Source organism: Musa acuminata, chromosome BXJ3-2 (assembly GCF_036884655.1).
Source record: "Musa acuminata AAA Group cultivar baxijiao chromosome BXJ3-2, Cavendish_Baxijiao_AAA, whole genome shotgun sequence".
NCBI lineage: Eukaryota > Viridiplantae > Streptophyta > Magnoliopsida > Zingiberales > Musaceae > Musa > Musa acuminata.
The window spans coordinates 31,091,620-31,118,356 of NC_088350.1; the positions used below are offsets into that span (position 1 = coordinate 31,091,620).

At 48.8% G+C, this 26,737-nt stretch overlaps 3 protein-coding genes across 4 annotated transcripts; 1 reads left to right on the top strand and 2 right to left on the bottom strand.

Moving 5' to 3' along the window:
• Window positions 1-1,184: 1,184 nt before the first annotated feature.
• On the bottom strand, window positions 1,185-9,226 carry LOC135631106 (serine/threonine-protein kinase PCRK1-like). 2 transcript variants are annotated; one of them, XR_010494275.1, is made up of 5 exons: window positions 8,512-9,226; window positions 7,431-7,691; window positions 3,393-3,515; window positions 1,996-2,936; window positions 1,185-1,836 (listed from the first exon to the last, which is right to left on the bottom strand). XR_010494275.1 is itself a non-coding variant. In XM_065138518.1 (4 exons), the coding sequence occupies exons 1-4, from the start codon at window positions 8,887-8,889 to the stop codon at window positions 2,370-2,372; spliced, it is 1,329 nt and encodes a 442-aa protein (XP_064994590.1). In that variant the 5' UTR covers window positions 8,890-9,226; the 3' UTR covers window positions 1,943-2,369. The 2 variants fall into 2 exon arrangements, 1 of the variants encoding a protein (XP_064994590.1); XM_065138518.1 differs by lacking the exon at window positions 1,185-1,836 and having other exon boundaries at window positions 1,943-2,936.
• A 7,416-nt stretch (window positions 9,227-16,642) lies between these two features.
• LOC103975384 (expansin-A7) lies at window positions 16,643-19,140 on the bottom strand. The gene is made up of 3 exons (XM_009390338.3): window positions 18,951-19,140; window positions 18,535-18,853; window positions 16,643-17,410 (listed from the first exon to the last, which is right to left on the bottom strand). The coding sequence occupies exons 1-3, from the start codon at window positions 19,096-19,098 to the stop codon at window positions 17,101-17,103; spliced, it is 777 nt and encodes a 258-aa protein (XP_009388613.1). The 5' UTR covers window positions 19,099-19,140; the 3' UTR covers window positions 16,643-17,100.
• Window positions 19,141-24,091: 4,951 nt separating this feature from the next.
• Window positions 24,092-26,360, top strand: LOC103975383 (laccase-4-like). The gene is made up of 6 exons (XM_009390337.3): window positions 24,092-24,240; window positions 24,334-24,485; window positions 24,582-24,826; window positions 24,905-25,033; window positions 25,122-26,090; window positions 26,153-26,360. Exons 1-6 carry the CDS (start codon window positions 24,109-24,111, stop codon window positions 26,281-26,283), a joined length of 1,758 nt encoding a protein of 585 aa, XP_009388612.2. The 5' UTR covers window positions 24,092-24,108; the 3' UTR covers window positions 26,284-26,360.
• The last annotated feature ends 377 nt before the right edge of the window (window positions 26,361-26,737 follow it).

Genomic DNA, 26,737 nt, shown 5'->3' on the forward strand with positions numbered 1-26,737 from the left:
AAGACCTCAAATGGAACAACAAAAAGACAAGTCACAGACACACTGGTTGCTAACGCACATTGGAGGGCTTCAAATCCGCCATCATTCGTGAGTCAAGTGGAATGAGTTCATGAACCACTATCCCCACAATTTATTGTCTTCACCTTCCCCCTTTGCACTCCACAATGAGTTAGCTAATCTTGGCAAACCATTGGTGCCTTTGAACGATTCAGTCCGGTAGACATGTTAGGTCTATAGCCATTCATAATTTGCGTGAAACGAAGGCCGATGACATCAAGTTACAGTCTCCCTTCCTGTACTCAGTCAGCACCAGCCATTGTCACTCCCAGTTTCTTCTTCCCAGGAATGTCTTGCTTCTCCAGACACCTTTTGGAAGAAGGTGTGAAGAAGCTGCGAAATCCAACGAAACCAATATCCAAGTCGACACCTTTCTTCCTTCCCTTCATTCCTTGTGTCCCCACCGTCTTCCCCTGATGCAAGTCAACCGGTGTTTGATATCAAGCTGTCGGCATTGCTGCATGCCAAGTGGCCAACATGACGAGTCTGCTACAAATCTCTGAAGGGATAGCCAATCTCATTAGGGTGACACAAACCGAATAGCAAGCCATATAAACAGTCTTCTTCTCCATTGTAAGTCACTCTTTCATGAGGAGGTTGATTCAGGTTAAGTAGGCAATGCAAGTGAGTTGGGGTATCCTATCAAGTAGGTATGTTTCACATCGACCAAGGTGAGATCAGCTCGGAGGCATACGTCCCTTCAAACAAAATAGGTCAAAAGTTCAATCACCAGTGAGCACAATAGACTAAATATTAATTAATGTGGCATGTAAAGTTGCTTGTGGCCTTGATGATTACTAATGTGTTACATGAATGAGCTTCAAAATGTATGATTACTACGACTCTCTCGAAGCCGCAACTTTAATCGATTGCTTAACCACGATGAGGTCCCTCTTTACCAACTTGACAAGATAGAAGATTAGCTTTTGTGCTAATCTTCTTGAAATATACAACCTGTTTATGCAGAAACTATTGGATCGATGCTATATTCACATGTATTTTTTCCCATTGATCTCCTTGGAGAGTTTGTCGTTGCTTCTCTTCCATTTCTACTCTAATTAGATTTATCTACTCTACTGCCAATCAAACAAATTTAACTGAGACTATCAGTGGGAAAAGAAGAGAGGAAACTGAAACAAGAAGGATTAACAATGCATGTCTAATGAATTAGAACCAGTTGAACTCCACATCAATGCCACAAACAGAGGTCAGGAGGAGTGAAGAACAGTATCGAAAGGAAAAAAAAAAATTTAGATGCAGCTCTTCCAATGGCCACCTTCAGTTCAGTGGGCTTCTGGCAAGCCATGTGGTTGGCCACTGAGTAAGCACACAAGACATCAGGTGGCTTGATCCATGATTCTGTGTCCACCACCTCATTTCATCTCCTCTTTATGCTGCAACAGTCCAGTCGTGGGAACAGAGGAGGAGGAGGAGGAGGAGAAGGAGAAGGTGGTCGTGCGGAAGAAGTGTGGTGGGTTGTGATGGATGGGGGAGCATCTATCTATGGCTGCCTATAATTGCATTTGACCATCTCTGCATCTCTGTCCCTCGACAAGGTCGTGAGGGGTTCTTTGCCCACTGCCTTGAGGGATGTGGTGGTTTCCAGTTGTCACTTGGAAGTGTGGTCTTATGCTAGAGAGGACAGGCATATACAGCCTTAAGATACTGTTGCCTGCGTTTGCATCATCGACTCATCTCAGTCTTTGTTTTGCAAGCTCTCCAAAGGAGAGACAGTTTTAGTACCGATTTAATGCAGCAGCCAAAGAGTCGGGTGGCTTCCTGATTCAAGGACAAATGACATGAGATGCAGCTACTCATACAGTGAACCAAAGAATCATTTACCTCTACGATATTTTTTTTGTAGATTTATTCGAAAAAATGGCACTAATTTAAAGTCCTTTTTTGGGTTTAAATTCCAATGAACATATATATATATACCTCTGTTACCACCTGCCAGAGTTCTTAGAGATCCTTTTTGGATTGCTCACTCCCAACTTGTATAACAAATGTTTTGGAGTATAGTTGTATCAATGCCTCGGTGCACTTCCACGTTCTCTCCCAGGAAAAACACATTGTTCTTCTGCTTTGAAAACTTTGTACATCGGTTGAACACCAAGAAGCGTCGTTCAGACGCAAGATGCTAAACAATTGAACACAGGAACAGACATCCGTTCTGTCGTTTCTGTGAATGGTGAAGGAAAGAGATCGAGATGATTCAAGAAGAACAGTAGAACTAGTACCAAAACCTTGCCTGCTGCTAACTCATCCACCAGTACCAAAAGAAACCAAGAATTGAACTCCACCATGCAAGCTTATGGCCGATTCCTTGCCATCCTTGCAATCGGTCCTGAGGCCAATGATCTCCAGTATAACCTCCCCACAGAGTTATTCTTTAGGGTGAGCATATCCTTGATTTCGAAGACCCTGCTCCTGGAACTTTTATCTCTTGACAGCTTTTTCGTGTCAGCAGCATCCTCCCCCGGAGAGATTGATGTACCGGTGATGGTTTCTGTAGTCTCACTGTTAGACGTCTTAATGATCTGATCAAGCATCTCGACCACCTCGCTCATTCTAGGACGTGACTTTGGTTGCTTCTTTAGGCATCTGTTTGCCAAAGCCACTAGATTCTGAGCAGATTCTAAGCAATACTTCCCTTCGAGTCGTGAATCCATAATAGTGTGGAGCTTTTTGGGGTCCGTTGCAAAAGGTTTTACCCACTCCAAGAGCTTTTGTTCACTTCTTGGTAGGTTCCTATCTAAGGACCGTCTTCCTGTTACAAGTTCATAAAGAACCACACCGAAACTCCATACATCGCTTTTAGCAGTTAATTTTCCGGTGTGGATGTACTCTGGAGCAGCATAGCCAACGGTGCCAACTACCTGCCAAGAAAGCAACAGAAATAGGCTACTTAACATGGTATGCATAATGGATAAATTCTGAAAAATTGTAGCCTAAAGAAGAATATTAAACTTTTAGATGCTGGCAGCAATTCACAAACATAAGATCTTTTAACAGTTGAAAAAGGAATGTAAATAAGGATGGCTTGTTAAAAGTTCATGTGAGCTTCAAAAAATAAATACATAGCAAATTGACTAAAACCCACTCCATAATAGTTAGGAATAATCAAATGGTCAACTAATCGATTTTATGGAGTTTGCAGTGGAGATGCAGTCAAAGTTGAGATATTATCCTATTCGTTCAGTTTCTTCATTAAAAGTACTTGTTCAGTAAGTGATACATATAGACAAGTATAGATAATGTTCAAGCATAAGCAACGTTGAAGATCCGGTCATGTATTATATGACATAAGCCAGATCATTATAATCAAAACTTACTGATGTCTCAACATGACCAACTCCTGCTGTTGGGCCATGCCTAGCAAAACCAAAGTCTGAGAGCTTGGCATTGAAATCTTCATCTAGCAAAATGTTGGATGTCTTAAAATCCCGAAATATTAACTGCATCAAAAGAATATAAAATGAGTACATAAAATGGAAAGTGAAAAGAACAAAAATTTCAAACATCTACCAAGTAACTTGCAGCACACGTATACACACAAAGATAGAGAAGCTGTTACTCTATTCTATGGTAAAAACATGTACATAATGAAAGATGCCACATGCCAAACTAAGGAAGAAAAAGAGGAATCCCTAGCTAATATTATATAGTACAAGAAGAGAACTGGAAAAATCCATCACACCATGATCTCGACTGCTGCTATGGAAACTTAAAACACAGGAAGCATTAATGATACAGTATAACATAAATTGTGATATAGGAAGAACATCAAAGATTTACTTAGAAACTCAGTTTCACATGAGACCGGTGGCTTTACCAAATAGAATAGGTATTCGAGTATGATTAGGATTAGGATTGATTGGAAGTCCAGAACACCTTAACCTTCATGTATGGGACATGAAATTTAAAGTAGAATTGTCATATAATGAAAGCTGATAATTGATGCACGGGATCTAAAGCACAGGTGTTTAAGGGTTATAGTGGAGGTAATAGTCAAAATTGAGGTAAAAATTCAATTTTGAGGCCTTTAGAAATTAAAATCAGCAGGCTAACTCAGGAATTGCATTGGCAAGCTGATGATAAGGGTAAAATTTGTCAGATCTTATGGGTATGGATTCATACCTATTTTGTTGAGATACAATAGCTTGTTGTCATAGCTAAATTGGGGAATTATTTGTTTTACTGTTCTGTTCAGTACTGTAGAGAATTATTAAACAAATTGAATATGGCCTTTCATCACTCAAACACCCAATGCAGACCCTACATTCTGTCCATCTATGCATGAGGAATAAAAAGAGAAACCAAGGCCTTATAGAGTGGCCACATAATCGAATGACCTGTGACGGTTTGAAATCAATGGCCTTTTAAGGCATAGTAACCTATGAATGAAATAAAAAGTTGCACAAATCATAAGTATCTAGTAATAAACAATTAAATGGTCATCTAGCTTTCAGAATAAGTCTGCATCTAAATTCAGGAATGTGAAGAATTAAGCAAGCATCCGAATATTAGGTAATCCATTTGCTAGGAATAAAGCAATATGCCACCTGTGCCAATATTATCAGACCTTTTTTTATAAAGAGCATGCTGCTAAGTACAAATACATGCTACACCATGCTAGAGACTACTGCATGTGCCACTACACATTCAATATTCAATGGCATTTGCCTACCTTGTTTCTATATATGCCTTGGTACCATTGGCAAGGAATGAAACAACTCCAATATCTTGCCACTAGCTGAGTGAGAGGCAAAGGTAACAACACTATATAATCTTTGTTTTTAACATGATAATGAACGACAACCTTCCGTTCTTGATAATTTCTTCTGCAAATTAAGCCTGTTGGACCAAGTAACAAGTCACAACAAGCCGCAAATAAGAGCTCATCTACACAACCACAGTAGGCTTAAAAAATATAGGCCAGTGGTTTAAAAAAGATGAATATCATTCCCTATTGTTGGGAGCGTCAGAAAAAATAATGAATAAAACTCTATTATCAGCTTAAGTTTGTAGATGACTTGACAGTGATGAAAACTTAAGATCAGAGAGGGAGGTACTGAGAGTCTTTATTCTATGTAATTTTCATCACAATTTAATTCAAGTGACACATGTTAGTCTCAAGCCATTCCAGCAGCCCACAGTGACCGTGAGTCTTGGAAAGCTAAAATGTAAATTAATAAAACAATGTGTTATCCATTGCCTTAAAATGTTAGATGACTTGGCCATGGTTTGACAATTCAAGTACCGGAGCTAAAAAAAGATGTGTTATCTGCTGGCTTAAAATTTTAGATGACTGATACATCATGTGGCTTCAAATATTACCAGGTCTGCACTGGTCAAGCTGGATCAGTACAGGTCTGATACATGCCAGTGTGCCAACACAGTCAATACATACTCTGAAACATATACACAGTGTTGGGAGGCACATGTCATGGTCTGTGTTGTTGACCTGACAATCCATCGGATTGACATGTTCCACCAAGAACACACTGATTAGAGTGAAACGCATAACCATGGACTTGAAAATAGTGAGACTTTGTGTTTTATTAGTAAATCTAATTTTATTTAAAATTCAATAAAATTAATGGATTATTTAAATTAGAAAAAGAAGAAAGTGTTAAAACCAGGAAAACCGTGAACCCAAACATTTCTATACAACAATAACAAAACCGTAAGTCCCAACTATTTGGGCAAAACAGTAATTTCTCTGTAGATTAATTAATAATATAAAATGTTGATTTCAACACTTATCACTACCTAATTCCTCATGAACATGTAACAAGTTTCTTCTTGAACATCTGAATCATGAAGCAAATCACTATATTCTCCACAGACTGATTAAGAATATATAGTGTTGGTTTCAAAACTTATCATGATTTTGTAACAAATCTCTCCTGAATAAATAACTAAATTTCTTCCTAAATATCTGAATTATCATTTCATGACATACAATATGTTGAGCAGACCAATTTAAGACTGTTGAGGTAGATTTCTAGTTAAAAAATATAGAAACAATGTTAAAATAATGGAAAGTGACTCAAAATATGAATGTTAAAATAATGGGATCCTGTTGCTGCTCACCATAGGCTAGATGCAGCCACTAAATTGTTATTTGATGGAACAATTAGAAGTATGAAGGTTGAACAATTTATGAAGGATACACTGGAATCATTTGTGATCAAAGCCCATGTTTAGAAACAGATACTAATAGTAGGAACAGAAAAATTGTTTCGTAAAAGAATTAGAAAATGCCATTCTAGTGTAATTCCTACGGCATTTGGTTAATAGTTGAACAGGATAGCGATATCAGCAAAAAAGCAAAAAATAAATATTGCAGTTCTAAAAAAATCCAATTGTAGGAGAGATAAAAACAGGAAATAACTGAAGGAAAAGGCTGTTCCAGCCATTTGCATGGATTGTCATACTCCTCATTACAGTTCCATGTGGTTGTACCCATAAGAATCATGAAAGTGAATAGGATTTGGTTGTTCTTTTGGAGCACGCTTAAAAAGTTTCTTGCATGATAAGGAGCATGTGTCTTTTAGGACATTATCCCTCCTGCCTGAATTAATTGGGTTTTTTTTATATAATTATTTTAAAAAGATTTTACATTCCTCACTAGTGTTTTACGAAACCTTTTCGAAACAATAATTCCAACACAAAAGACAAGATTTTTTTTTTTTTCTGGTGTATGATATTATAAAGCATTAATATGAGCTGAAGCACTGAACAAGCTCGACAAGTTCCCTTAGCCAACCAACTGCTGGTGACTTTGCTAAGATCATTCAATATATATGGGACCTTATCCTTATGTAGCTTGACACACTTTCTCCAGGTGAGATTCGATGCAAATTAGTTGTTCATACATCTCCCTTGGTGAATTTGCATGTGTACAAATCAGTCATTTGGGTCTTTTTCTTTGTTTGAGTACAAAAATATTGAGATAAATTGGAAAGAAATAAAGACAAATGAAGTCTAGATAATTTATCATCCTTGATCTTTTGAACTGTACCAACTTTTAAATCTAAATCATCTTAATATCAGCATGTATACATGTTGTTAATATCATTATGAAAGCTTCCAATAGTTTAGGTATTTATCAAAGGATATAAGTATGTCAAAGAAGTAGAAGCCACACCAATACTAAAATCAAGTCAGACGTTTTATTACCTTTATCAGCTGCTCAATTAATTGGTTCAAACTTACAGGAACTAGCTTTGATATTTTTAAGTCCATCAATCAAATGAATTGATGTTTGCAAGTGACCTTCAACTTCATGTTATGGCATCTATGAATGAGTTGCCAACTATTCAAACTCTAATCACATATAACCAAGGAGTCCAATAAATGACTACCTGAAAATCCATTTCTTCGTGGAGGTATGCTAAACCACGTGCAGCATCTAGTGCAATCTTTAACCTTAGAGACCATGAGAGAGCTGATGAAACTCGAGATAATAAGTGATCCTCCAAGCTTTTATTGCGCATCAATTCATAAACAAGAAGCCTTTGAATCCCCCTCTCATCATCTTCAGCACAATAACCCACCAACTTGACAAGATTTGGATGCTTCACTACACCAAGAAAATTGACTTCGGTAACCCATTCCTTGTGCCCCTGCAGAAAAAACAAAGTAACTCAATAAATTCTCAACCAAAATTGGGCAAAATCGTGGAAATTATGTTTTTTTCAACATCAAGTCCAACAAATCAAAATAACAAGGGTTTCTGGTACAATTAGGACAACCACTCAGCTATAAATGCAACAAGCAAGCATCGCTATTGCATAAAATGGTAACATCCAGGGGTTGCACATGCCAGCTATGCCCCCCAAACCCATGCAGCATATACTGTATCAACAAGGGGACAAATATAGCATTGGACTTGCATATGGCTTGTCTTGGTCGGCATGGCCGCTGTGCCTACCATTGAAGACTGGGACCTATAGCTTAGTTATGCTCGTGACAATTCGAAACTAATGTTTCCACATTGGCAGATAAGCCAGGAGGATCATCAAAGGTTAGTCGCAATGGATAGACAATAGCCAGACCCAAAGGTTGTGACAGATCAATCGTGTTCACGGTGTAATCACATGAAAAGAACAGGACTTGAATCTGAAAGCCTTCCACAAAAGACAGGAAAGTACCTAGAAAGATGGGACAACTTGGATCGCTCTAGCTCGGTTTATAATGCGAAATCAAGATCACACCAACGGAATCAAAAACGTCGAATCAAAGATGTTACATGCAGACAATTTAAGGGATATCGGTACATGATCAGGACCTACATCATGTTTTCTTCGAACATAAAAGCAACATCCGAATAAGATTCACAAAGGAGATCAATAAATGCAACTCACTCCGAGCATTAATGCACACCCAACTATATCACGAGTCCATCAGCAGCAACGAAAACGAAGAAACGAGGGAAACTCTTGCCTGCAACCCGTGCCGGTTCAACTGCTTTACAGCGACGTCCATCGTCTCGGCGGCGCCGTCGTCGCCTGCGACCGTGACGACACCCCTGTAGACGCACCCGAACCCGCCCTCGCCGATCAGGAGGGATCGGCCGAACCCCCTGGTGGCGGCCTTCAGCTCCGAGAACGCGAACGCGCGGAGGCCCTCGGGCGGCCCGGCGGTCGCCGGGCATGGGAGGTCCCAGCCGGGGTCGAGCTCGGCCCGCCGTGGCTCGAGTCCGAGCGAGGAGGAGGTGGACGCGATGCTGAGGGAGCGTGCCCAGGAGAGGCGGGAGACCCTGGATCCGGCGTCATCGAAGGTGCCGCCGGCGTCGCCGCTGGAGAAATGGAAGCACTTCATGGCCGGGGAGAAACCCTAGAGCAGGCGAAGGCATGAAGAGAAGCCACGGAGAGAGAGAGAGAGAGAGAGAGAAAGAGAGAGAAGAGGAGGTGAAGAAGAAGGTCAATATATTAATGGAAGAAGGTGGGGTGGGGAGCGTCGCGAGAGTGGAGGTTGGGGAGGACCAACTCCCATCTGAGAGCTCCGTTCCGGGCGCGGGTGGGAACACGACATATCAGCACCTGCCGAGGGCTTTTCGGTAAGAAGTGACGGGCAGCGAAGTGAGATTTGGGGGTTAATCAAGTCGTCGCACCGCAGATCTCTCCCATCAGCAGAAAAGAGCATTTCAACGAACGGCTTATCGGCGCAAGAATCGGGTGGCCCGAGGATCCTACGTTTGCCACGGGACAGCGCACAGCGCACAGCGCCCCGTCCCAGGAGACGTATTCGAAGCACCGCCAATGGTCAACAACTCATAGCAGCCTTCTCGGTGGCTGGTCAAAGCGAGCGCTCAGCGCCGACGACCACGAAGTCCCCGTCCCGACCTCCTCATCGTGCCAATCTACACAAATAATTCCTTTCTATGTCTGATTCCAAGTATGATTATTATGGTCATGAATCAGAAGATGTGCATAAATCAGCTTCTTTTGCGTGGCCAGAGGAACATGGAATGATAGAGAGGAGGATAACGAGAGATTACTTGTAGCATGCTATTTTTATCTACTTGGAGGACTCGATGGATGCTATCTCCGTCAACTTTGATTGAGTCAACGTGATTTAAGATTTTGGTGTTCCTTTCACGCAATTCCTTTTGGTACTTGTGACCATAATTTGCCGAAAGCAGTCGCAGGTTGTGTCCTGAGTTGCCTCTCTGGACTACTCACTAAGGATTTGTCTTCGGGTGGAAACTTATTCTGCAACCGCTGCTAATACTTTATCGTCGGAGACTTGTTCTCGAGATGGTAATACTTTCCCATTTCTCGTTTGTCCGGCTCTCCTGCCTGCCTTCCTTCCAATTGGAGGTGATGTGAGACCACTTTGATATATGAATAATTTATATAAAAATTTAAACTATTCAACGTACATATTGATTCGAAACTTAAAACTTATCAAAGTTCAACTAAGGATAGAACTTAAAACTTAAAAGAATTGAATATATATATATATATATATATATATATATATATATATATATAAAGAAAGAAAGAAAAGAAGAAAACCTTATAAGTACTAAAACGTTACTATCCCAATTGGTCACCACTTGGCAGAGCCGCATTAGACTTCCTTGTCTCGAATGAGTGGTGGTCAACAATGGGTGCATAATCTTTCTTCCTCCCCGGTTTGGTGAGCAAAATATTCGTCTCACTAGCTAAAGAAGTCGTATTGGCCATGCTTTCAAGGGAAGCAATAAATAGTCTGGTTAAGTTTGATCCATCGGTTGTAACTTAAAATATTATGATTTGATGTGGTCTCCATGAATGGGTGCACCAAGTGGCTGGATCGAATTCAATCAATCACTATCTCTGATTCATCTATTTATTAGAAAGCATTGAGCATATGAATAATAGGCAAAATGGCATACAGCCCAGTATTAAATATTCACTTGTATCCCTAAAGAACCAATTCGAATATATTACTGCTTCTGTTACGGTCAGTAACTATTCAGCCGTGGCCTTGGGGCCGTCGCGGCTTGGTCCGGATCCGGAAGGCGGTGGTCAACGGGCGGCGTCCCTCGGGGTCTCCCGGCGGCCGAGCTCGGTGGTTCGGGTCGGGAGGTTCGGGTCGGCGGTTCGGGTCGGGAGCTCGGTTCAGCAGGTTCGGGTCGGCGGTTCGGGTCGGGAGGCAGCTCCGCCGCAGCTTCAGGAAGAGGCGACACCGTCTCGCACCTGCACACAGGTCGGGCCGGGAGCTCGGCCCGACCCCTCCGACGATCAAGTTAGAGGAAGACGTGGAGGGGGTTGTGGATGAGGCAGAAGAAGAGCCTCTGAGTATTTTGTGTCTGAGTGAGTTCCTCTCCCCTCCTCTTTAGAGTTTTGGGGGTATTTATAGATGAAGTTTGATGTTACCTGACGCGGTTGTCTGCAGGGTAGGACTGTACCTTCGGTGGCGTGGGAGGCCGAGCTGCTGTAGGGTATGGCGTGCCTCGGGCAACGTGTCGCTCAAGGGGATGCTGTCAGGGCGTGTCACATCACCACTTTTATCCCTATCATATGCCCCCCCCAAAAGGAGCCATGTGTCGATCGTAATGGGGGAGGGGGTCCGAGGCATGGCTGCGTCTCGTGGTGCCGACGGAGTCTGAGGCGGCCTGTGGTCCAGTGTGTCTCGGGCATTACGCGAGCGAGGAGTAGGACGCAGCTCTGGTGCGCCTCGGGCATTACGCGACCGAGGAGTATGACGCAGGCGGGCTGACCGCTCTGGTGTGCCTCGGGCATTACGCGACTAAGTAGTATGACCCAGGCGGGCTGACCGCGCTGGTGAGCCTCGGGCATTACGCGACCGAGGAGTATGACGCAGGCGGGCTGACCGCTCTGGTGTGCCTCGGGCATTACGCGACCGAGGAGTATGACCCAGGCGGGCTGACCGCTCTGGGGCGCCTCGGGCATTACGCGACCGAGGGGGAAGGCCCAGGCGGGCTGGCTGCGCAGGAGCGCCTCGGGCATTAGGCGACCGAGGAGGAAGGCACTCGGGCGTTACGCGACCGAGGAGGAAGGCTCAGGCGGGCTGGCCGCGCTGGGGCGCCTCGGGCATTACGCGACCGAGGAGGAAGGCACTCGGGCATGACGCGACCGAGGAGGAAGGCTCAGGCGGGCTGGCCGCGCTGGGGCGCCTCGGGCATTACGCGACCGAGGGGGAAGGCCCAGGCGGGCTGGCTGCGTAGGAGCGCCTCGGGCATTACGCGACCGAGGGGGAAGACCCAGACGGGCAAGGTAGTGGATATGGCCGAGGAGTTCGGCGCGGGCAGGCTGGCCGCACAGGCGTGTCTCGGGGTTTATGGAGCCGAGGGGCACGACGCGGGCGTACTGGCGGCACTGGTCTGTCTCGGGAACATGGAGCCAAGGAGCACGACGCAGGCGGGCTGGCGGCGCAGGTGTGGTCTCGGGCATTACGCGACCGAGGATCACGACGCAGGCGGGCAGACCGCGCAGGCGTGGTCGCGAGGGCCATGCGGCCGAGTAGCACAATCAGGCGGGCAGGACGCGAGGACGTGGCCTCGGGCACCACGCGGCCGAGCAACACGACAGGCGGTCGGGCAGCGCCGAGGTAGGTCTCGGCAAAGATTGGCCGAGGTGCTCGGCATAAGCAGGCTGCGACCGAGGGACACCGCTCAAGCGGGCAGGCCGCGCTGAGGTGGGATTTTGGCAGAGAGTTGCCGAGGTGCTCGGTGCAGGCAAGCTGCGACCGAGGTGGTGGGCTCGGCAAGCATGGAGCCGAGGCGTTCGGCGCAGGCAAGCCGCGGGCGAGGGGCGTAAACCAGGTGTATAGGGCCGTGGAGTTCGGCGCGGGCAGGCTGGCCGCGCAGACGTGTCTCGGGGTTTATGGAGCCGAGGGGCACGACGCGGGCGTACTGGCGGCACTGGTCTGTCTCGGGAACATGGAGCCAAGGAGCACGACGCAGGCGGGCTGGCGGCGCAGGAGCGCCTCGGGCATTACACGACCGAGGAGGAAGGCTCAGGCGGGCTGGCCGCGCTGGGGCGCCTCGGGCATTACGCGACCGAGGGGGATGGCCCAGGCAGGCTGGCCGCGCAGGAGCGCCTCGGGCATTACGCGACCGAGGAGGAAGGCACTCGGGCATGACGCGATCGAGGAGGAAGGCTCAGGCAGGCTGGCCGCGCTGGAGCGCCTCGGGCTTTAAGCGACCGAGGAGGAAGGCACTCGGGCATTACACGACCGAGGAGGAAGGCTCAGGCGGGCTGGCCGCGCTGGGGCACCTCGGGCATTACGCGACCGAGGGGGAAGGCCTAGGCGGGCTAGCTGCGCAGGAGCGCCTCGGGCATTAAGCGACCGAGGAGGAAGGCACTCAGGCATTACGCGACCGAGGAGGAAGGCTCGGGCGGGCTGGCCGTGCTGGGGCGCCTCGGGCATTACGCGACCGAGGGGGAAGGCCCAGGCAGGCTGGCCGCGCAGGAGCGCCTCGGGCATTACGCGACCGAGGAGGAAGGCACTCGGGCATTACGCGACCGAGGAGGAAGGCTCAGGCGGGCTGGCCGCGCTGGGGCGCCTCAGGCATTACGCGACCGAGGGGGAAGGCCCAGGCAGGCTGGCCGCGCAGGAGCGCCTCGGGCATTACGTGACCGAGGAGGAAGGCTCTCGGGCATGACGCGACCGAGGAGGAAGGCTCAGGCGGGCTGGCCGCGCTGGGGCGCCTCGGGCATTACGCGATCGAGGGGGAAGGCCCAGGCGGGCTGGCTGCGCAGGAGCGCCTCGGGCATTAAGCGACCGAGGAGGAAGGCACTCGGGCATTACGCGACCGAGGAGGAAGGCTCAGGCGGGCTGGCCGTGCTGGGGCGCCTCGGGCATTACGCGACAGAGGAGGAAGGCTCAGGCGGGCTGGCCGTGCTGGGGCGCCTCGGGCATTACGCGACCGAGGGGGAAGGTCCAGGCAGGCTAGCCGCGCAGGAGCGCCTCGGGCATTACGCTACCGAGGAGGAAGGCTCAGGCGGGCTGGCCGCGCTGGGGCGCCTCGGGCATTACGCGACCTAGGGGGAAGGCCCAGGCAGGCTGGCCGCGCAGGAGCGCCTCGGGCATTACGCGACCGAGGAGGAAGGCACTCGGGCATGACGCGACCGAGGAGGAAGGCTCAGGCGGGCTGGCCGCGCTGAGGCGCCTCGGGCATTACGCGACCGAGGGGGAAGGCCTAGGCGGGCTGGCTGCGCAGGAGCACCTCGGGCATTACGCGACCGAGGGGGAAGACCCAGACGGGCAAGGTAGTGGATATGGCCGAGGAGTTCGGCGCGGGCAGGCTGGCCGCACAGGCGTGTCTCAGGGTTTATGGAGCCGAGAGGCACGACGTGGGCGTACTGGCGGCACTGGTCTGTCTCGGGAACATGGAGCCAAGGAGCACGACGCAGGCGGGCTGGCGGCGCAGGTGTGGTCTCGGGCATTACGCGACCGAGGATCACGACGCAGGCGGGCAGACCGCGCAGGCGTGGTCGCGAGGGCCATGCGGCCGAGTAACACGATCAGGCGGGCAGGACGCGAGGACGTGGCCTCGGGCACCACGCGGCCGAGCAACACGACAGGCGGTCGGGCCGCGCCGAGGTAGGTCTCGTCAGAGATTGGCCGAGGTGCTCGGCGCAAGCTGGCTGCGACCGAGGGACATCGCTCAAGCGGGCAGGCCGCGCTGAGGTGGGATTTTGGCAGAGTTGCCGAGGTGCTCGGTGCAGGCAAGCTGCGACCGAGGTGGTGGGCTCGGCAAGCATGGAGCTGAGGCGTTCGGCGCAGGCAAACCGCGGGTGAGGGGCGTAAACCAGGTGGATAGGGCCGTGGAGTTCGGCGTGGGTAGGCTGGCCGCGCAGACGTGTCTCGGGGTTTATGGAGCCGAGGGGTACGACGCGGGCGTACTGGCGGCACTGGTCTGTCTCGGTAACATTGAGCCAAGGAGCACCACGCAGGCGGGCTGGCGGCGCAGGTGTGGTCTCGGGCATTACGCGACCGAGGATCACGACGCAGGCGGGCAGACCGAGCAGGCGTGGTCGCGAGGGCCATGCGGCCGAGTAGCACGATCAGGCGGGCAGGACGCGAGGACGTGGCCTCGGGCACCACGCGGCCGAGGAACACGACAGGCGGTCGGGCCGCGCCGAGGTGGATCTCGACAGTGATTGGCTGAGGTGCTCGGTGTAGGCGGATAGACCGCGCATGGGGCCGAGGCAGCGTGCAGCGTGTTGGTTGCGCATGTGGCCGAGGCAGCGAGTTGGCTGCGCATGAGGCCGAGGGGCCGAGGCAGCAGCGTGTTGGCTGCGCATGAGGCCGAGTTGCCGAGGCAGCGTGTTGGCTGCGCATGAGGCCGAGGCAGCAGCGTGTTGGCTGCGCATGAGGCCGAGTTGCCGAGGCAGCGTGTTGGCTGCGCATGAGGCCGAGGTAGCGAGGCTGCGTGCTGGCTGCGCATGAGGCCGAGTGGCCGAGGCAGCGTGGCTGCTTGCTGGCTGCGAGTGAGGCCGAGGAGCCGAGGCAGTGAGACAGCAAGGCAACAAGGCGGTAAGGCAGCGTGCTGGCTGCGCATGAGGCCGAGTGGCCGAGGCTGCTTGCTGGCTGCGCACGAGGCCGAGGGCCGAGGCAGCAGCGTGTTGGCTGCGCATGCGGCCGAGTGGCCGAGGCAGCGTGTTGGCTGCGCTTGAGGCCGAGGGGCCGAGGCAGCAAGCTGCTGAGGCGGGCTGACCGCGCGCGTGGGACCGAGGGGTCGACACTCAGTCGCGGAGCCGAAGCGCGCGGGGCCGAGGAGCCGAGAACAGCCCTGGAAGTCGCTGCTGCTGGTGCAGGTCGGCTGCAGTGGAGCAACCAAGGAGAAGACTAACGTACCGTCATTCCGGCCCTCCTTCTAGCGCCAAATGTTACGGTCAGTAACTGTTCAGCCGTGGCCTTGGGGTCGTCGCGGCTTGGTCTGGGTCCGGAAGGCGGTGGTCAACGGGCGGCGTCCCTCGGGGTCTCCCGGCGGCCGAGCTCGGTGGTTCGGGTCGGGAGGTTCGGGTCGGCGGTTCGGGTCGGGAGCTCGGTTCAGCAAGTTCGGGTCGGCGGTTCGGGTCGGGAGGCAGCTCCGCCGCAGCTTCAGGAAGAGGCGACACCGTCTCGCACCTGCACACAGGTCGGGCCGGGAGCTCGGCCCGACCCCTTCGACGATCAAGTTAGAGGAAGACGTGGAGGGGGTTGTGGATGAGGCATAAGAAGAGCCTCTGAGTGTTTTGTGTCTGAGTGAGTTCCTCTCCCCTCCTCTTTAGAGTTTTGGGGGTATTTATAGATGAAGTTTGATGTTATCTGACGCGGTTGTCTGCAGGGTAGGACTGTACTTTCGGTGGCGTGGGAGGTCGAGCTACTGCAAGGTATGGCGTGCCTCGGGCAACGTGTCGCTCAGGGGGATACTGTCAGGGCGTGTCACATCGCCACTTTTATCCCTATCAGCTTCTTTTATTGATATGTTGATATGTATCTTATTTCCTTGGCAGCTGCTCTCAGCTCTCTCATTCTGAAGAAACATGTTGCATTGACTAACAGGGGGAAGAACTCAAGAGAGGTGGCGGCGATGTCGACAGTAGCAACGACAGAGGAGGAAAGGCCATAAGGTGAAGGGTTTCTAAACACTCTCTATATGTACATGAATATATACGTGCACATATGTACACACTTATAATACATACATCCCTGACAGCCATTTGAAATATTTTATTATTCAGGTCAAAACATGCTTGTCTGGCATTACAATCCAATCCGATATTGTCCAGATCTATGGATTCAAGGTCACAAATTGGTCAATGGGAAGGTTTGGCTATTACAAAATTGAGTGGCCAAATCTATGCTGGATATCCACCTACACCATGTTGACTCCATGAAGGTTAGACAAGAGGATACCATGAACAGAAACACTTTTTATCACAAGAGGGAATGGGATGGACAGTCTTGAAGAAACACCTCATCAGTTTTCAGTGTAGGGGTACCCTTTTGTCTCCCTGCTTTACACTTTAACATGGATTGCTTCAACCAAACTAATTTACCTAACAACCAATCAATATGACCGGCTGACGAACTGAGATGTAATCCTGCTGAGGAAACCAAAGGCATGAACTGAACAATGCAGCATTTTCACCCTTGTAAATTCATCATATCACTGTATTAGATAACAAGCAAAGCAGAGACTCCACTGTGATGGACAAATATAAAGAAGTCGCATCACACCTATCAGACATAACAGATATATGAGCAACTGCGGGCTACAACAATTTCCTTCGTTGTGCAGCCACTTCAGCCGCCACTGTTACAAACTATGACTTTGTATGCTACTCTATTCCCACTCCTCGGTAAACCCACACACCACCCCACAGTCAAATAAGACTCCAAAAAAGATGCAGTCAAAGTGACACAGACGAAACAAGCACACTGCTACCACTCAGCCGTCGCCATTACCTTTTACTTTCACGACTACCGAAGCCACTCAGTACTAATTCACGGCGCGAAAAACACACAAACACTAGTACTATTGCAACTGCTGCTAAAGAAGAGTAACGAAGCCTTTGGATTCCAATGTCAGACGCGGAAGTTCTTGCCCTCGAAGGTCTGGCCGAACTCCCAGGTGGAGGGGACGATGTTCCAGGAGGTGGAGGTGCGGCGGTCGCTGCCGGTGACGCGGAAGGAGAGGGACTGGCCGACGAGGACGGCGTTGGACTGCCAGTTCTGGCCCCAGTTGCGGGACATGGGCATCCACTCGGTGCGGGACCCTTTCACGCTGGCGCGGACGAGGTCGCCGGCGCCCGCCACGTTGGTGATCAGCACCAGGTTGAAGTACTGGAACCCGTTGATCGTGAAGCGGATCCCACCGGATTTCCTGCAAGGGACCCTGCGATCCGACGGCCGCAAACAAATCAGCAAGCACGTAGGTTCAAATCGATACGGTGCATCACACCACGCTAGCCCCAATAGGGCCGGACCCCACGCGGTTTCCTTTTGTTTGTTTCCGCCCCTACACGGAGGCATAGGATACCGCGACAACGGAAATTACGTTCTTTCTTTGGTTTTTGCCTTTTTAGCTTTGTGTTCTGTGAGTCACACATAAAGTGGGGAATCCGGTCAAATAGGTTTAAAAAAAATGATAATATTTTTATTTTGCTTCGACAAAACAGAGAACCCAAAAAAAAAAAATAAAGGGCGGGGCAAAACGCGGACCGGAGAACAAGCGGAAGGAAAAGAATTCACGGGCTGGAATGGGAAGATATCAATAATCTGATTCGATTCTGCTCCCGGACCAAAGTCAGACCACTTAAAGGCCAGACATGACATGAGCATAGGTCGATTTCGGTATCTCGTTTCTGCACAAGTTAAGCTAAACAAAAAAATATTTTTTGGGAGAGATGTGTGCTTTGTATCCTGAAATATATTGTCCGGTGTCCTAAACCAGGCGTCGGAGACCGAAGAATATTGACGAGAGTGGCACTCTCGTCAATTCAACAAAACTGTGGAACAATTCTGGAAAGTGAACTTTTGATAGGGAAAGGAACCGGAATCTCTACCCAAAACAACACAGCCAAAAGAAGGATGCCATTGCATGGAGAAAAATAAGTAAAATAAAGGAAAGAGGATGAGTGAATCGCACAAAACGATACGAAGTTTAAGCGATTATGAGGACATTGGAAAGCAGTACTGAAGAAGGTGGAATTGATGCCACGAGAAGGATACCATTTAGGGGAAAGATGTCGCGGGATCAAAATGTCGCATAGGAGCGTAAAGCCCCTTTACATTGGAGGCTTCCCATCCAACGCCCCATACGCAGCCACATCGTCGCGTAATCCATCCGCGTAAGATGGACGCGTTCGTAATTATTTCACAAAATAATGGTTCAATGTTTAGGACGTCTTTTAAGGCCAATTCTAAGAGCACAGATCGAAACCAGCATGAATCTACACGCATCGTAAAGATCAAACGATGAAGATCCGAGCAGAGGAGCTCTACAAAAAGGAGGAATACCTTCGGAAGGAGACGGGTACGATGCCCGCGCGGTACTCGGCGATCTTGAGGAACATGGGCATGGAGAGGTCGAAGTGGGGGCGTGGTGGGTTGCACCACCCGCCGTTGTCGGAGGGGAGAGCGTAGTTGGGCGGGCAGAAGTTGGTAGCAGTGATGAAGATGGAGGGGCTCCCGCCGTGGCACCACCGCGGGTCGTCCGCGCACTTGATCTCGAAGCACGACCCGCAGCTCTGCCCCTCGTTGAACAGCGCCGTGCTCAGCGCCGCCGTCTGCACCCCGTACCCCTGGCTGTACAGATTCCCGTACCCACACGCCCCTCCTGCAAACCCAACATCCGGCACACAAACGTCGTCACTCCCCGCTTCGTTCGAGGCTGGACGCAAGAGATCGGTGACTATCATAGGAATGTGGCTTACCCATGGTGCCGGACGCGTCACTGCCGCCGTAGAAGGTGGCGTGGGCGCTCTGCCACTGACCGCCAGTGTAGACGCCGGGAATGCGCCCAGCCGCCGGCGCCAGGAGGGCCAGGAGTGAGGCGAGGGAGACGAAGGAGGCCAACGCCATTACTCTGTCGCTTTGCTGCTCTCTAGGGTTTGGATGATGAGATTGAATATTGAGCGAAGAGGGGGTATTTATGGACTCGAGAGTGACACCACATAATGGCAGTGGAAGTAATTAAGGCCATTTTGCGGGAGTAAAGGCAAAACGGAGACGGAAGAGAGCAAGGAAGGCGTTTTTGTCAAGGATGGAGTGGTGGGGAATAATAAGTACTTATTTGTGTGGGGCACGATCAAACCACCCTACAATTATACCATTGTTCCGCAGCGTGGTCCGTCCGATGACCAATCAACGGTTGAGATTAGCCTGTTGAGGGCCTCGGGTAACGGGAAATTGTGTGTTGCGGTAAAGTAGGAAACCGGAGGGTTATTTATTTATTTGAGAGAAAAGAAAGGTGGGATATGGATCTACGACAGCCTTCGATCTGGGCTTTGCTTCCATCGCAAGTTGTGCCGCCACCGACGGCTGTGATTCGACGACTTTTTATCCACGCTTTTGCACCCTTTAACCTCCACGCCGCTGGCACACACCACCGTTTCACTCTTCCGCGCAAAGGATAGAATTTAAATGCGAACGGGGAATGTTCCTTCCAATCGAAATCTGACGAAAGGAGACGCGCCATTTTGCTTTAGTTTTTGCGTCAGGAATTGTTTCACGTAGTGAGGGTTTTATCTTTGTCCCTATTCCCCCACCTTCTCTCTCTCTCTCATCTTTACCACCTCCCTCCAACGGTACCCAACGAGCTACCTAACTGCGTTGCGATGGGACCGCAGTCCGTTCCGTGGTAATCGGCCGGACGAATAGCTCTTCCACAGCACCACTGAGGGACAGAGGTGGCGTAAATAACAGACGTGCAGCATCCTTCTGTCGCAATACAAATGTCGTGTACCTGCAGTATGATTGGCCGGGACGTTTTGAGCCCGCCGGCCGAGAGAGAGAGACAGGGTTGTTGAGAGAGTAGGAAAACGTTTCCGGACAAAAGAAAGGGAGGGGGCTTGAAGAGGGGAGAGGCGAGGTAGGTACTGGGGGTGGGTAAGCGTGACTCCCCGCTGAGGCGTCGCCATCAGGTGGGACAAGTCAACGTGGCCTGAGCGGATTGGGAGGGTTGGGGGGTGGGGTCAACAAGGACGGGAGGTTGCGGTGGGAGTAGGGAAGGGGAGGTAGCACCGGTTTCGACCGCCGCACACGCCGTCGCCAACCCCGCCGCGAACGCTGCAAACGTTCGACGTGCTTCGGAGCATGGCTAATCAAACCATGCATGCATGCGCGTGGCTACGCCATCTTTGTTTGGGAACCGAATCCATCATACGTAATGAGACTGCTTGACTTCCATAGTTTACGATCATCTGCTACTTTAATGGTCTGCGAGCAAAAGCGTTATAGAGAGAGCACGATTGTGAAAGCAGGTTTGCTTCATCCAGGATCTCAGAAAGATAGTGAAGCTCATTGCTCATGGCTTGTGGATTAAGCAAGCATACGTGATTGTGTAATCTGGCCATGTCTTTATGTCTACTTGTCATGCAATGTGCTCTTCAGTATCAGCTGCTCAACAAATCCATAGAGTTCACTTGGAAGAGAGAGAGAGAGAAAGAGAGAGAGTAGAGGAATGTTTGGTGGTTTAGCTAGCATGCTTATCTTGCTGGTTAGATTTATTTTCAGTTTGCATCATGTGCTCAGATTCAATGGCAACTTTTCTTAAAGTTGTTGTCTCCACATTTTAATCTTATCCCCCAACATTTGACATTGAAGACTAAGATTCTAAGATTTCTCACTCAACAAACCAACTCAATCAAGGATTTGACTGTGAGATCTGTTCTTCTTCCTAGAGTTCAGAGCAGGCCTAGTGTTGACCATGGGTTAAATCATATTATCAACCTGTCTTCTTCCCTGATTGCAAGTTAGACATTGGGCTTGCAGATGATTTCGCACAGCATGCATGATGATTTTGTTTGTACTTGAAACAATTGAGAATTAGTCAAAAGGAGTGTTGATCATGAAAATGAAATGAAACGCCCCACTGGAATGAATGGACATCAATAGGAGGAAGAAGAAGAAGAAGAAGAAGAAGCTTTACCATCTTTTAAAACGATTATAATAGATTGGTATTACACCTCCGTCACTAACCATTTTTACATGAACAAAATATTTGGCATTGTCGAGATTATAATTGGCATTCAAACCCTTGGAAAATCGCAACAAAACTGATCAATAACTATAATGGCTATTTCTTATTTGTCATTATGTATGTATATTTCTACATGTATGAGCCACAAAGATTACTCATTTCTCATGCAGCTTACCATATCCTCTATGATACTTGAAGTTTGTAACCAATAATACAACTCATGAACATCCAATTGTCATGTATCCCGATTTCATTCAACGAGAGAACAGGTTGACCACCTTAACAGGTGAGCCCGATACGTATTCAATACTGAGCCATGTCGAAGATTTGTGTGTAGGGATTTCTCCCCTACACACAAATCTTCGCCATTTACTTTTCTCTCCATGTGGAAAGGACACCCAACTTGGATGGATGCCTTGATCACTCGGCTATCTCCACACTCCACCAATCTTTCGTGTTCTTCCACTGCAATAAATACTTCTCTATCGGCCATTAATAAACTACACAAGATTGTAAGTATACGAGGCACAAAATGATTGCTACTGCCATTAGGATTGCATGTGACCGGGGGACAATGTCATGACGATTTTGATTGCATTGCTTGGGGCTACACCTAAAAGCACTCCTCCTCGTGTGTACCGGCGACCTGATGCTCACAGTAGAGAGATCAGAAGAGAGAGGTTACTTTGGTTGACGTGTTGCACCTGTTTGCTATATTGCATGTAGTAGCTTCGGACCACAGGAAACACTCGATCGATCATGGACACTGCTGTCATCTCCCAAGCTTCAGCACGCTTCGTCGTCCAAGAAAAGGGAAGCTTGAGCACGCTCTTGGTTGGCTTTATTTACTTGGAATCATCGAATGATCGTGGCCTATGGCCTTCTTTGGTGCAAGTGTTTAACGTGTTTGATGCGGCAAAGCTTGGGCTTCCAAAACTTGGGTCTAAGCCTGACAGTGTTGACGAGTTGCCTCCCTATGGCGATTGGGTTGCAGAGCCTACGGCAGCGTAGCCTGTCCTGAAGTCAACAGAGCAAGCATCAGAGTCCAGGGAGATGGTGGACAGAGACTTCGAGGGAGGAAGGGATGGCTGTGTCTTGACCGAACTCCACAGCATCCCAGGCCGATCCCTCGCAGCAGCAATCCATGCATGTTGGCCTGTAGCGTTTGGCAGTAGCAGAGGACAGCAGGTGTGATGATCCTCGGATTCCTTCTCTGTTCCTCCTCGTGTACGTTTTCATTTTCTACTGTTTGATGCTGGTGATGAAATCATTTTTCTAGCACCTCAAATTAATTACCACCTCTATTTTCTGTTGAAGGATAGCTAACCAAGTGGAGGGCAGAAACATTACAAGCTTTCATTTGGAGAATAGAGGAGAGGAATTGACTCTCACAAATGATCCTAAATATTCTACAGAATGTGGCCAAAACAGGACTCCACATTTGTTTCTATCTCACCTTGGGCAGAATATAATGTTGTGGTGTTCCTAATTAGATTTGAGTACGAAAAGGTGCTGTCATGTGGTGAATGTGTTGTGCTGATCTTGTCTTGCCAACATGAGACATCAATCTGTGGTGTTCTTGTTGGTACTGGCTTTAGGGAACCTATGATCCACAAAAGCTGATTTCAATGGCCAAGCAAAACCCACCCAGAACAGATGCCTTTTGCTTGTTTTCTGAAGGAACAAGCTGTCATACGAATCCATAGTTCCATGCCCAGTAAAAGAACAAGTCAGATTCAGATTTTGGTTCTTAAGTCCTCTAGCTCCACTGATACAATCCTAAATACCTAAGCATACGGATATGAGATTATAAACATACATAGTAGGCAATCATGCAAAATATTCTGCACTCAGCAAGAAATTGCTTTCGGCTGCAGGTAAAGAGAGACTATTCAAAGCCCAGAAGAACCCTATTGGGAACGTTCTGCTTTGGGATCCATATGAAGCTCTCATATTCTCCACAAGCTCAAATTTATCTTCTCATGCAGATTACGCCCCACCATCTTCCGCACCATTCTCCCTATCCCATGCTCCATGGAATGCAAGTGTATGATTTGTTTTGGTTGTAGTATCTGGTAAGAAGCTCTGGAAAGCTGATCCCTTCTTAATACCTCAAATGAGGTTCATTGAGTGCGAACAAAGCACTCATATCTGTTCTACACTCCAAATAGAAGAGGCAACAAATGAAGGATATGTATGTAGTGCATGGACCTGAATTCGATGTAAAGTTTCTTCCGAAGTATGATTCAATGAGTAGAGTTCAAGGTTCCGATCTCCCATCATTTTCTTATTTATCCTCGTATGGATGGATGACTTGGAGAAGTGAGTTGGATTCAACTTCCCTCTCTTGCTTGGAAACACGAGAAGGAATCAACAAAGAAGAAAGGAGCTTCACTACCAACACCCGCTCACCGGTAATTTTCTGATATCCCTAACTAGTAGTGAAATGAAACGACAACAAGGGATATCCTCACCGTGTCAACTGTTACGGGTGATCGATCGCTTGATGTCTAAGAATAACTTCAAGAGGCTCAAGTCATCACGAAGTAGAAAAGACAGAATTGGAGGACTATGCTTCTCTGACACAGAGTACCACACCAGACTCTGTTTTTGGACAATCTTCATGGAGGTAGTTTGAAGGTGGAGTTGGCAAAACAGAGTCTTTGATGGTAGCATTTGTCATATACGTCTACTTTGCCCATACTCTAAAGCTAACATGGACCAACATTCCTGTTATGGTCATCTCTTTTTCATCTCTCTTGTATATATGGCCATCTATCTCTCTCTCATGGCACACCACCATATGTTCTCCAACTATTCCAGCCATCGAGCGTAATACCTGCCTCTCTCTCTCTCTCTCTCTCTCTCTCTCTGTGTATTATCTCATCGGGATGGGTTCCTTCCCATGTCCGTCATCTGTTCTCATCGAGACCTTGGTTTTCTCATCCATCGTGTTGCTTGCGCTTCCAGCTGATCTTGTACAAGCCCAGCAAAATGGCATAGTTAGACACTACAAGTTTGACGTATGCTCTTTAGCAACTGCAGTCTTCTGCTTGCATAAATTGGACTGGCTATGAGGTCCAGTGTTGCTGAAACATTGAGAATTCGATCTGCAGATACAAATGGCAGATGTGACTCGCCTGTGCTATACAAAGAGCATCATCACCGTCAACGGGCAGTACCCGGGGCCTACGATCTTCGCCAGAGATGGCGACCGGGTCATCGTCAATGTGGTGAACCATGTTCGAGACAATGTCACCATTCATTGGTATGGGAGTCTTACTCTTGTTAATGCAGACGTACAGAGAACAGCCTATCACCTGATAGATACTACACACAACTGAGGACAATCTTTTGAGCACAGGCATGGAGTCCGGCAACTGCTTAGCGGCTGGGCGGACGGGCCGGCGTACGTGACCCAGTGCCCGATCCAGAGCGGACAAAGCTACGTTTACAACTTCACCATCGTGGGACAGAGAGGCACTCTGTTCTGGCACGCCCACATCTCATGGCTTAGAACGACCCTCCATGGCGCCATCATCATCCTCCCCGAGCTCGGTGTTCCCTATCCATTCATCGAACCCTATAAAGAAGTCCCTGTCATCTTTGGTACTCACATCAGCCTCCTGTTGCTGCTGTGTTCATTTGTCTTGGCTTCACTTTGCTATCTATACGCTTGCTTTGCAGGGGAGTGGTGGAAGGCTGATACAGAGGTTGTCATTAGTCAGGCACTTGAGAATGGTGGAGAGCCAAATATTTCGGATGCCTTCACCATCAACGGACTCCCTGGTCCTCTCTACAACTGTTCGGTTAAAGGTACAAAGAAAACCCCTGCAAATGGAGGAATATATGTAGTTCGTTTGTGTGATAATATCTAAATGTTTTGATCATGGTGCAACTGCAGATACATTCAAACTCATGGTGAGTCCAGGAAAGTCGTACCTCCTTCGCTTGATCAACGCTGCACTCAACGATGAGCTTTTCTTCAGCATCGCCAACCACACCGTCACCGTTGTCGAGGTCGATGCCGGCTACGTCAAGCCCTTCGAAGCCGACACCATCCTCATATCGCCGGGCCAGACGATGAACGTTCTGCTCGACGCCAAACCTAATTACCCCAATGCCATTTTCTCCATGAGTGCCAGGCCCTACTCTACTGGATCCGGCGCCTTCGACAACACCACCGTCGCCGCCATCCTCAAGTACCGCAACCCCAGCAATTCGTCCTCTGCTGGTTTTAGCAAGGAGCTCGCCCTCTATATACCAGTCCTTCCGGCGTTTAACGACACATCCTTCGCCGCAAACTTCACCGGCAAGTTACGTAGTCTGGCGACGGCTCAATATCCGGCCAACGTACCGCAGACCGTCGACCGACGCTTCTTCTTCACCGTCGGGCTCGGCACGGACCCGTGCCCGACAAACCAGACGTGCCAGGGACCAAACGGCACCAAGTTCTCTTCCACCGTCAACAACATCTCCTTCACAGAACCAACGACGGCTCTCCTCCAGGCGCACTTCTTCGGGCAGTCGGAGGGCGTGTACACGCCGGACTTCCCCGCCTTCCCACTCATGCCGTTCGACTACACCGGAACTCCGCCGAACAACACGAACGTGAGCCATGGGACCAAGCTGTTGGTGCTTCCCTTCAACACCAGCGTCGAGTTGGTGATGCAGGACACCAGCATTCTGGGGACGGAGAGCCACCCGCTGCACCTCCATGGCTACAACTTCTTCGTGGTAGGGGAAGGGTTCGGCAACTTCGATCCGGCGAGCGACCCGGCCGAGTTCAACCTGGTGGATCCGGTGGAGAGGAACACCGTCGGGGTGCCGGACGGCGGCTGGGTGGCCATTAGATTCTTGGCGGACAACCCAGGTTAGTATGGAGATATACCGCGTGCATTAGATTCAAACTGTTGAAATCTGCATCATTTGCAGGCGTGTGGTTCATGCACTGTCACATCGAGATCCACTTGAGTTGGGGTTTGACGATGGCGTGGCTGGTCTTAGACGGAGCACTTCCCAACCAAAAGTTGCCACCTCCGCCTTCGGATCTCCCGAAATGCTAGACTTTGATGGGCAGATTCAAGTCTCGACCAAATTGGATATTGATGATGCGGGTTCTAATTTTCCGATTGTTGCTTGGGTTCTTTTTGTTGTCTTATTAATTTGCTTCACACAGCCATCGAGAGAGACTATATTAAGTTTTTTGTTGGCAGAAAAAGACCCGAATTGACCATGTCCAATTATTATTATTATTATATTATATCTCACGATGATCTCATCTGTCACGCAGCGTTAGATCGCTGATCACAGCGATAATTATTTTTCTTTTAGAAGTTTTTTTGTTCCTATCGATTTAACATTTCTTTAATTTCTAAATAAAAAAATCTAAAGTAAAATTGGTTTAATTGTCTTTTTATAATCATAAAATCTGAGATAATTCTTTAGTCAAATTTCCAACATCCAAACAAGCGATCTCCACCGCCCAACTTAAAGAATAAACGCATGACAAGTCTTTTT

Bases quoted from the DNA above. Each gene is read 5' to 3' on its own strand.
- LOC135631106 (XM_065138518.1), bottom strand. From the start codon at position 8,889: ATGAAGTGCTTCCATTTCTCCAGCGGCGACGCCGGCGGCACCTTCGAT. The intron at 7,692-8,511 runs GCAAGAGTTTCC...TTTTTTCTGCAG, and splicing joins TGAACCGGCACGGGTTGCAG to GGGCACAAGGAATGGGTTAC. The intron at 2,937-3,392 runs GTAAGTTTTGAT...CTTTCTTGGCAG, and splicing joins TTGGTCATGTTGAGACATCA to GTAGTTGGCACCGTTGGCTA.
- LOC103975384 (XM_009390338.3), bottom strand. From the start codon at position 19,098: ATGGCGTTGGCCTCCTTCGTCTCCCTCGCCTCACTCCTGGCCCTCCTG. The intron at 18,854-18,950 runs GTAAGCCACATT...TTGGGTTTGCAG, and splicing joins TGACGCGTCCGGCACCATGG to GAGGGGCGTGTGGGTACGGG. The intron at 17,411-18,534 runs GTATTCCTCCTT...GTCGGATCGCAG, and splicing joins GTACCCGTCTCCTTCCGAAG to GGTCCCTTGCAGGAAATCCG.
- LOC103975383 (XM_009390337.3), top strand. From the start codon at position 24,109: ATGGGTTCCTTCCCATGTCCGTCATCTGTTCTCATCGAGACCTTGGTT. The intron at 24,827-24,904 runs GTACTCACATCA...CTTGCTTTGCAG, and splicing joins AGAAGTCCCTGTCATCTTTG to GGGAGTGGTGGAAGGCTGAT. The intron at 25,034-25,121 runs GTACAAAGAAAA...GTGCAACTGCAG, and splicing joins CTACAACTGTTCGGTTAAAG to ATACATTCAAACTCATGGTG.